Source organism: Oncorhynchus nerka, linkage group LG26 (genome assembly GCF_034236695.1).
Source record: "Oncorhynchus nerka isolate Pitt River linkage group LG26, Oner_Uvic_2.0, whole genome shotgun sequence".
Taxonomy (NCBI): Eukaryota; Metazoa; Chordata; class Actinopteri; order Salmoniformes; family Salmonidae; genus Oncorhynchus; species Oncorhynchus nerka.
Genome location: NC_088421.1, coordinates 8,964,544 through 8,975,069, shown reverse-complemented (window position 1 = coordinate 8,975,069; position 10,526 = coordinate 8,964,544). Strand labels below are relative to the sequence as shown.

General features: G+C 43.6%; 1 protein-coding gene across 1 annotated transcript; it reads right to left on the bottom strand.

The window, feature by feature from the left end:
- Positions 1 to 6,697: 6,697 nt before the first annotated feature.
- Positions 6,698 to 10,526, bottom strand: LOC115110193 (keratin, type I cytoskeletal 50 kDa-like). Its single transcript, XM_029635625.2, has 7 exons — positions 9,537 to 10,526; positions 8,234 to 8,316; positions 7,923 to 8,079; positions 7,668 to 7,832; positions 7,425 to 7,550; positions 7,081 to 7,304; positions 6,698 to 6,948 (listed from the first exon to the last, which is right to left on the bottom strand). Exons 1-7 carry the CDS (start codon positions 9,951 to 9,953, stop codon positions 6,858 to 6,860), a joined length of 1,263 nt encoding a protein of 420 aa, XP_029491485.1. The 5' UTR covers positions 9,954 to 10,526; the 3' UTR covers positions 6,698 to 6,857.

Below are 10,526 nucleotides of genomic sequence, written 5' to 3'. Positions count from 1 at the left end.
GAGAGGAAGGTGAGGGACTTTTCCAACTCCAGCAGGATGCCCAGACCGCTGTGGAGTACGTCCTAATCTTTTGGACTGTGGCAACCTTGCCTCCTCCCTGACCTTAACTTCTTACCTGCACTCCTCTCCTTTTCCTGTCCAAGCCCTGGATATGCGACTATTGGGATCCGGCACAATTACGCACATCACAGCACCACTCACCCTCACCGTGGGACCCAAGCACCAGGAAAGCCTTTCCTTCCTCATCATCACTGCACCCGTAGACAAAGTCATCCTTAGCCTCCCGTGGCTCCATCTCCATAACCCCACCATCTTCTCGTCAAAGATGATAATCACCACCTGGGTACCAGAATGCTGGAGGACCTACTTTCCCCCACCCTGTGATTCCATGTTGATGGAGTACCCTGTGAGTGTCCTCCTGCCCATCAATTGATCCTCCTGTATTGTTGGCCCAGTGTTTTGGGACGTAGATGTGGACATCTGCCAGACTCTAGAGAGAGAGAACCCGCTCCTGCCCACCAGAGCACATCTACATCCCAACAGGGGTAAGATATCTGCTGTTGACCTGGGCACACACATCTCTTGCCGCTGGACACCCAGTTATCACCTGCACCATCTAATCCCTTTCCGATAAATACTGGTGGCCTACTTTGGCGAAGGACGTCGCTCACTATGTCAACTCATGTTCGGTATCTACTCAATCCAAATCTCCCCGGCACGCTCCAGCAGGGACACTACTCCCCATGCCTCAGCAGCCTTGGTCATATCTGTCCATAGACTTTGTACGAATCTCCCCCTTTCTGATGGTTTTACTACTATTCTGGTTGTTGACAGATTCTCTAAATCTTGCCGTTTTATCCCTCTCTCTGGTCTACCTTCTGGCACTATGGCCTTTTGGAGGACATCGTTTCCGACAGTGGTCCCCAATTCACGTTGCAGGTCTGGAAAGCCTTTATGGAGAAGCTGCGGGCCACGGTCAGCCTCACATCCTGGTACCGACCTCAGTCTAATGGGCAGGTGGAGAGGACCAACCAGGAGCTGGGGAGGTTCTTAAGGAGTCACTGCTAGGACTGGCAGGCAGAGTGGGCCCGGTTCCTTCCCTGGGCAGAATATGCCCAGAACTCACCTCGCCACTCCTCCACTGGGCTGACTCCCTTCCAGTGTGTCCTGGGATATCAGCCGGCCCTGGCTCCATGGACTCTGAGCCAGACCAAGGCCCCTGCAGTGGATGAGTGATTCTGGCACACCGAGGAGGTGTGGAACCCTGCCCTCGTGAGGCTCCAGCGTGCCGTCTACCGTCAGAAGGATCAGGCGGACCGCCACCGCAGCGAGGCTAACGTGTTCCATCCTTGTGATTGCTTCTGGCTCTCCACCAGGAACCTTCCACTCCAACTGCCCTGCCGGAAGCTGAGCCCCCGGGTTGGGGGGCCCTTCAAGGTCCTCCGGAGGGTCAATGAGGTAACTTATCATTTTGACTCCCAACGTCGTGGGGGTCGGCTCCAGTATCTGGTGGACTGTACGGTCCTGAGGAGTGCTCTTGGGGACCGGTGGCAAAAATCCTGGACCCCAACATCATCCGGGATTTCCATCTCAGCCGTCCGGAACGGCCCACTCCTTGTCCTCGTGGCCGGCTTTTTCCTATGGCTGGAGCCGCGCATCGGGGGTGGTACTGTCACGCCTACTCCTGCTCCTTCCCTTGATGTTGCCAGTTCACTAACCAATGGTCCTGGCAACCATCATTGCACAAAACTGGCAACCATTGCGCACATCTGCTCCCCATTAAGCACACCTGGACTTCATCACCACCCTGATTACTCTCCCTTTTTATTGTACCTTTATTTAACTAGGCAAGTCAGTTAAGAACAAATTCTTATTTTCAATGACGGCCTAGGAACATTGGGTTAACTGCCTGTTCAGGGGCAGAACGACAGATTTGTACCTTGTCAGCTCGGGGGTTTGAACTTGCAACCTTCCGGTTCCTAGTCCAACGTTCTAACCACTAGGCTACCCTGCCGCCCCATTAGGCAGTATTGTTTTCTCTCACATTCAGTACGCTTCTCATGTTTGTTCTTTTGTATCGTTTCATTATTAAACTCACCTTCTGCTCCTGCTTCCTGACTCCCTACGTATACGTTACATTACAGCAAGTCCTTATTAAAGTTTACTGTGATTATGTTTAGAACGGTTTTGTAAGATTGGCCTTTTTAATTGAAATGCTCAAGTTAAGTAAGATTGTTTCTACCATATGCAATACCTAAACTACACAAGAACCATATCTGATAAAATCGTAGTTTCCACCAACAAGTGAAACTTCATGGGTTTGTTCCAATGAAAAAGAGGGTGACGCCAAAAACACACCCTTTTTTAGAGCTTTTGTATCATTCATCAAAGTAGGATATACTGTACCTGTTGTACAGGCTACACCTGAAGGAAAGCAACCCAAGCATGACCTGTCTAATTCAAAGTATGCCAACCGCTGAACTCGTAACAGTGTATAATACTAATGATGCTACAGAGAAAACATCCCTATTCATGAGCAATCATGTTGACAGAGGTGACAAACCAGTTTCTACACCTTCGTAACTAAGTTTTACAACCTCCAACAGAGAGAATGATTGTACACCAGAACACTAACATATGGTATCTCAGTGCCCTGCCGAGTTCAATGACATCAAACTGACAACATTTGGAAACAAAATGTGTCGAAAAAGCAGTAATTTTTGAAACATACGTGTAACTTTTTTTATTATTGCAATCTATATAATTTTGACTATCTGCAAATCCTTAAATGGTGATTATTAGATGTTTTATCTCAATGTATTCAATATCCAAATAAAGAGTATGTCAGTAACCTAATACCCATGAACCATTTCTCTGTAGATCCAAAAGTATCTACATTTGATTGTGGAGCTCAAAAAGGTTATTTATAGATTATTTGATGTGTGAAAAATGCTCATATCAGTACCATAACTTGAATGGGATTATTGAGACAAATGCTAAAATGTTAGCATTTGGAAACGTTGCCAGGGAAATTGCAGTGGCTTGCGAAAGTATTCACCCCCTTTTTGGCATTTTTCCTATTTTGTTGCCTTACAACCCTGGAATTATAATAGATTTTGGGGGGGTTTGTAATCATTTTATTTACACAAAATGCCTACCACTTTGAAGATGCAAAATATTTTTTCTTGTGAAACAAACAAGAAATGAGACAAAACAAAACAGAAAACTTGAGCGTGCATAATTCACCCCCCCCCAAGTCAATACTTTGTAGAGCCACCTTTTGCAGCAATTACAGCTGCAAGTCTCTTGGGATATGTCTCTATAAGCTTGGCACATCTAGCCACTGTGAGTTTTGCCCATTCTTCAAGGCAAAACTGCTCCAGCTCCTTCAAGTTGGAAGGGTTCCGCTGTCGTACAGTAATCTTTAAGTCATACCACAGAATCTCAATTGGATTGAGATCCGGGCTTTGACTAGGCCATTCCAATACATTTAAATGTTTCCCCTTAAACCGCTCGAGCGTTGCTTTAGCAGTATGCTTAGGGTCATTGTCCTGTGGAAGGTGAACCTCCGTCCCAATCTCAAATCTCTGGAAGACTGAAACAGGTCTCCCTCAAGAATTTTAGCGCCATCCATCACTCCTTCAATTCTGACCAGTTTCCCAGTCCCTGCCGATGAAAAACATATCCACAGCATGATGCTGCCACCACCAATGCTTCACTGTGGGGAAGTGTTCTCGGGGTGATGAGAAGCGCTGGGTTTGCGCTTGACATAGCGTTTTCCTTGATGGCCAAAAAGCTCGATTTTAGTCTCACCTGACCAGAGTACCTTCTTCCATATGTTTGGGGAGTCTCCCACATGCCTTTTGGCAAATACCAAACGTGTTTGCTTATTTTTTTCTTTGAGCAATGGCTTTTTTTTCTGGCCACTAATCTGTAAAACCCAGCTCTGTGGAGTGTACAGCTTAAAGTGGTCCATGGGCAGATACTCCAATCTCCGCTGTGGAGCTTTGCAGCTCCTTCAGGGTTATCTTTGGTCTCTTTGTTGCCTCTCTGATTAATGCCCTCCTTGCCTGGTTCGTGAGTTTTGGTGGGTGGCCCTCTCTTGGAAGGTTTGTTGTGGTGCCATATTCTTTTCATTTTTTAATAATGGATTTAATGGTGCTCCGTGGGATGTTCAAAGTTTCGGATATTTTTTTATAACCCAACCCTGATCTGTACTTCTCCACAACTTTGTCCCTGACCTGTTTGGAGAGCTCCTTGGTCTTCATGGTGCCGCTTGCTTGGGGGTGCCCTTTGCTTAGCGGTGTTGCAGACTCTGGGGCCTTTCAGAACAGGTGTATATATACTGAGATCATGTGACAGATATTTTTTTCATTTCACTTTGTGTATGTCCATTACATGAAATCGAAATAAAAATCCATTTAAATTACAGGTTGTAATGCAACAAAATAGGAAAAATGCCAAGGGTGGTATACTTTTGCAAGGCACTGTAAACCAAAGCATGGATTGTTGTCATACCTTATCCATAGACTTCTTACAGAGTAAAGAAACCAATATGCAATGTTGTATTTTGGGTTAACTATCCCTTTATCCCAGGGGCCAGGGCCCAACCTGGAGTTAGCCGACAAGTCAAACTCTAATGGGCTTACTTGAATCTGTGGCCACTGCGAGTGCAACAATTTCTGTGGTTAAATTCAAACATCATGACAGTTGAAGGGCACCATGCTAAAAATGGCAGTTTAGTGAAAGCTAAAGTTAGCTAATTTAGGTAGATAGGTAGTTAACTGTAGTCATATTACTTGCTTTGCCATGTTTTATGGTCCTTTCATACAAGCTACCGTCATCTTGTATGAGAAAAACATTTAATAAATTAAGCCATTAAGCTTTGTTGAATCAAGCTGGCTAGCTTTGTAATGTTAGCTTAATAAGCTAAATTAGACCCATACTTGAGGAGAAAATATATGTGACGTAGAGCAAACATAAGAATAAAAACTCAATGTCAATTTTTCTAAAAGTAAAGCCATCAAACTGAGTGAACTCAAATAATTTTTCAATCTCTTTGACTGAGCATTGGAAAGGGGCTAGCTAGCTAGCTAGCTTACTGTAGGCCAACAAACCTACAGCAGGCTTATAGCCCTGCTCATCAATTTCTAGTTGAATGCATGCACCAAATGTGTCTGTGGTAAGCCAACACAAATACAGGCTTCAAGTTTTACTAGATAGCCATTGATATTCTTCTCATTGTTGTAATTAGAGACCTCCTTACTTTGGTAATTTGTTATATACCACAGATGATTGTTTCTGTCAGTGGCCTCCCCTGGAGCATAGATCGCACATTAAAGTAAATATAAAGAAATCCACCTCAAACTTTCATCTCAAACAGACATTTAAAAAATGCTTGCTATTTCCTCATAGAGTAGCTGGCCAATCAGCAGTCTACTCGCATAACTATTTTTAATGACCGGTATACGCCCACACCCTTCCAACACAGAAAATATGCTTTTTAATATACTTAATACAAAAAATTGGAAATAACTATTTTACTAATGAATTATATTATATTTCATAGAAATCTGGAAACACTGGACAGTTACTCTAAATGTGACTGTCATAGTTTCACAGAGTTTCAGAATCTCTTGAAGTTTACCAGACCAGAGCAGTAAAGCTCTTCAACTCAGTAGGCTAGAAAGGCCTAAAATAATACAACACAACTTCATTGTCCGTAGTCACAGCAAACAACAGGAATTTGAATTCTGCTCTCTGCATTTCTCAACCCTCCACACACATCATACAGACACACAGTTGAGAGGAGCACAGGGTCAAGCTGCAGTGCAGCACCCCTGGATGGCGAGCATGTTGTGGGGTTAAGGTACGGTAGAGGATTATTGTTAGGATATGAACCCAGCAGCCCTCCAGTTGCTGGGTTTATTCAGTTTATTCCAGCGCCCGGCTTTGGATTTGAACTGTTGGGCTACTTTTACAACCCAACAAAATGTTTTGCTCCAAGTTACACTATCCATGCCAGAAAAATACAACTGAATCACATTCATATCCTACGAGGCAGATGGCTTTTCTATTTGAAGCCATCTGCCATAGAAGTGATGGAACTGCATTACTCTGTCATGGCAGAAGAGGGCAGCATTGCCTCTGATTAAACAGTATGACACCCCATACAATAGGGAGCAAAAAAATAGCAGTTAAAAAAAAAATGCAATGTTGGGCCAGAGAATGCTGGTGGAAGGAGCATTAGAAGGACAGGCTCATTGTAATGGCTGGAATGGAATAAATGGAATGGAGTCAAACATGTGGTTTCTATGAATTTGATGTGTTTAATACTGTTCTGTTTATTCCATTCCAGCCATTACAATGAACCCATCCCCCAATAGGTCATCCCACCAGCCTCCTCTGGTGTAGACCTTTGCCATTTTTCAGTGAAATCGACTTGATAAATGATGTTAGTGCATATTATGTTAGGATCTAGGCTCATCTGTTTGGCATAGCCTAACTCTACAGAGTATGCTATACTGTATAAAAATAACAATTTGTCAATAGAGATCATGATACAGCCTACTCAACTATTCAAAACAGCAATAGAATCAATCTTGGCCTAATTGCCTCAACTATGTTGTCGATAGCTTTAATTTTATAAAATGATTCCGTCAAATCAAAACAAAAATGAAACAAAAGTTTTAGGGCTTAGTTTTATTGACAAATCTCTCTGAAGGTATCAGAGGAAGTATATAAATCCCAAGATACAAGTTTACACAACCCAATTGAATCACAGCTTCTGAGAAAGGTTGACAGTAGGAATCAGCGGGATCGTGTTCTGTTCTGTGAATTCCCCGTTTTAAGATGTCTCACTTGGTCTTGGTCTCACTGATCACCTTGCCGTCAACACTTTCCAAGATGATAGTCACCACCTTGTGTGTTTTGGTGGCTGCCGAGACACTGCAAGGTCAGAGACAGGATTGTCAGGTACACTTACTTTGGCTCAATTGTTTTTGCCATACAATCTTTACTTCAATTGAATGTAATACTTTGGAAGATTTGTGCGGATGAGGTGTAGAAGCCCAGGCTCACCTGCTTGTCATTTCTCCGTCCAGCAGTCTCCTGTACTCAGTGATCTCCATCTCCAGCCTGGTCTTGATGTCCAGCAGAATCTGGTATTCCTGTCCCTGGCGCTCCAAGTCACCACGTATCTGACCAAGATGGCCCTCTAAGCTGGTCACCTGCATCTGATAACTCAATAGCATATTGGCATAGCGGTTCTGTGTGTCAGCCAGGGTGCCCTCCAGGGAAGCTTTCTATTAGACAAGAATAGGGAAAAGAGAAATGAATAGGTGCTGTGACAAACTGTAGAAGATTGGTGGTTAATAAACCTAAAAAAAATACTAATTCAACTTGGTGTTTGTAGTTCATCTCACCATGCTGAGTTCAGATTGGAATTTGATTTCTAGACTTTGCATTATGCGTTTAACTTCAGTGATTTTAGATTGGGATGATTGGATGGTCTCTGTGCTGCAGGCGACAGTTTTCTGGATTTCTTCTGTCTGTAAAGGACAGAAAGGGCATAGTAAGCTATCAAACTCACTGAAGAAAAATTCGAAACAATTAGTTAAAAAATGTATCATATCATTGGTTCAAAAATAAAAGATCTGGTATTGTACCTTTGCATTGAACCAGCTCTCCAGTTCTTTTTGGTTCTTGGCAGTAACAGCATCGTAGTGCTCACGGATCTCAGCCATGACTTTGGTGAGGTCTTCCTGTGGGGCAGCATCAACCTCCACGTTGACCGTCTGATTAACCACCTGCGCCCGAAGGGCCTTGACCTCCTGAAGAAGAAATAACAGAAGACTAAGTGTCAACCTCCCCAGCTTAGAAGCTTTGATGACTTGGTACTTAGTACAATCATTCAGGCACACCTCCTTGTGGTTCTTCTTGAGGTGGACCAACTCCTCCTTCAGCTCCTCAACCGCCATCTCCAGGTTGGATCCTCCAATGGTCAGCTCGTCCCTCACCCGCCTCAGCCCAGCAATATCAGCCTCCACACATTGCGTCATAGCCAGCTCATTCTCATACCTGTGTAACATCAAAACACCAACAGGTTGCCTTTTGTTTGGCAACATCTGTACTATACTTCATGTACCACACCCTTTTCCCATTTTCATAGAGGTTGCATTAATGGATAGTTGCTGATGTATTTTACAGCTATACCAGTCATTCTCACACTCACTTGACTTGAAAGTCATCTGCTGCCAACTTAGCATTGTTAATAGCCAGGTAGAATCCTCCATTCATATGAGTGGCATCAAAGATCTGAAAGGGGGCACAGAGGAATGTCACTGTCACAATGGTATAGAAAGAAGACGGGTACAATGCCAATCACAAATGTTGGGATAAATGTAAAGAATAATTGGCAAGAAATTTAATCTGGATCACAACTGTACAGAGATTTACACAAACCTACTGTAAAATAAACAGAAACTATTCTGAAATCTGCTAATATGGGTTGCATGGGATGCAAAAAGAGAGAACACATTCAATTTGACATGAAACAGGCTCAGGTAGCCTGTCTTCACGCTTGTTTTACAGTGCCTGGCGTTATTTGGATAATTTTCAAAAGTTTAACAACACAGAATGAAAACCAGTTATATGTTACCCCTAGGCCTAAGGCATGGCCAATTCTTTTCTTGAGCGGATGGTCGGAGGGCTGGAACATAATTATAAATCGTTTATACTGACGCAAGAAGCCAGAACAGATATTGTATTTGACAAAAACATAACCATTTCAAACCTTGATTACATTGGTACATGATCACATACTGTATACCTCTCTGTTTATGAGTGGAAATACTTGGGAATAGCTTTCCTAAATAAAAAATGTAGGTGAATTCCTAGAGATTTTTAAGTATTTTATGTCCAAAAATGAAGAAAAGAAAGTATCCCTTACCAAATAAACCCTTTTTAATATGTCTATAGGCCTCAGGGAAACTCAGTTTGGATCACAGGAGGCTGGAGACTCATAATAATGGCATTGGAAACCTTGGGTTTGATGTATTCAATACCATTCCACTCCAGTAACATGAGTCTGTTCTTCCCAATTAAGGTGCCACCAACCTCCTGTGGTTTAGATGAGGCTCAGAGTGAGTGGAAACAGAAAAAAACAGTTGATGCAAAATTACCCACTCAGCTTTTATCTTACTGAGGGGTCTAATCCAACAGAGTTGGAAGTATATAAACAGCGTGCTTCATTTTGTGCATAAAATGGCTTTAAGTTTATCCATTGATGTCAATGAACACTATTCAAATAGATTTTTTTTTAAATGGATGTATCCAAGCAACAGTCTTTTCTGAATGCTTATTATTTTGTATCTAAAGGGAGCACAGAGGGCATGACGACACTCACACCATTATACTGACACTAAAGCCCCATTTTCTAAACCTCTTCCACATTCCCTCTACCATTCCCTTCATAACAGTCTGACTCTGTTCAATAGAAGCTACCTGTTTAGCAGAGGATTGTTTGGGGGCCTTACCTGGTTTTGGAGTTTGCTGATGACGACTTTGAAGGCAGTGCAGTCATGAGTCTCAGGTGTGGCTTTTTTCTCCAGGGACTGGTGGATCTTCACCTCCAGATCAACGTTGGCCTTCTCTAGGGAGCGGACCTTGTCCAGGTAGGAGGCTAGGCGATCATTCAGATTCTGCATGGTGGCCTTCTTATTTCCGTTCAGGTAGACAGCGTCGGCTAGGTTGGAGCTGCCACCAGACTCACTGCCAGCAGAGAAGGTGCTGGAGGCACTGGAGATGCGCACCCCGGACCCACCGGCACCCCCGTACACGCTGCCGCCCCTCATGGCGCTGATGTGTCTACCTCCACTAGACATGGACATGTGGCGAAAGGAGCCCATAGATGCAGAGGACATGAAGCTGTTGCTGCTGGAGAAGGAGGTCATGGTGGCGGAAGTTGCTGTCTGGTCTGAGTAGAGAAGAGTGAGTGAAGAGTCATTGGACACAGGCCTTTTTATGCTACGAAATGAGGGAGAGGCGAGGGGGCTCTACCCAGATGACATATGGTGAAGTCCCTCCAACCTTGGCCAAAAGCTAATGAAAACAAATCAAATTAACAGGCTCACTAATCAGGTATGGGCAGGGAGGAGAGCCAACACAAAATCTGTGGAATCTAAATTCTAACCTGTTTCATGATAAAATCATGACTTTCTTAGGACTTCTTTGGCCAAACAGGTACTATTGTTTGGTGCAGGTAGTAGGCTACTTATGTTAAGGGCTTGGGGGGATGTCCTGTATCTGGGTGAGTCTGGACATCTTTTTCTTGATAGACAGGTTAAGCGACAATGTGAGTTGAGACCAGTCCACCTTTTGTGCCCTTTAGTGCCTCCAATGTCCCCCAAAGGTCAATTCACAATAATCCTCCAGCTCTGTGCAATACTCCCTTGAGTGATCTAGATCATTTTTGTAAGAAATATTGATGTTACTGAACATTGTTCAAGTCCAAAATCAGAAAGAAG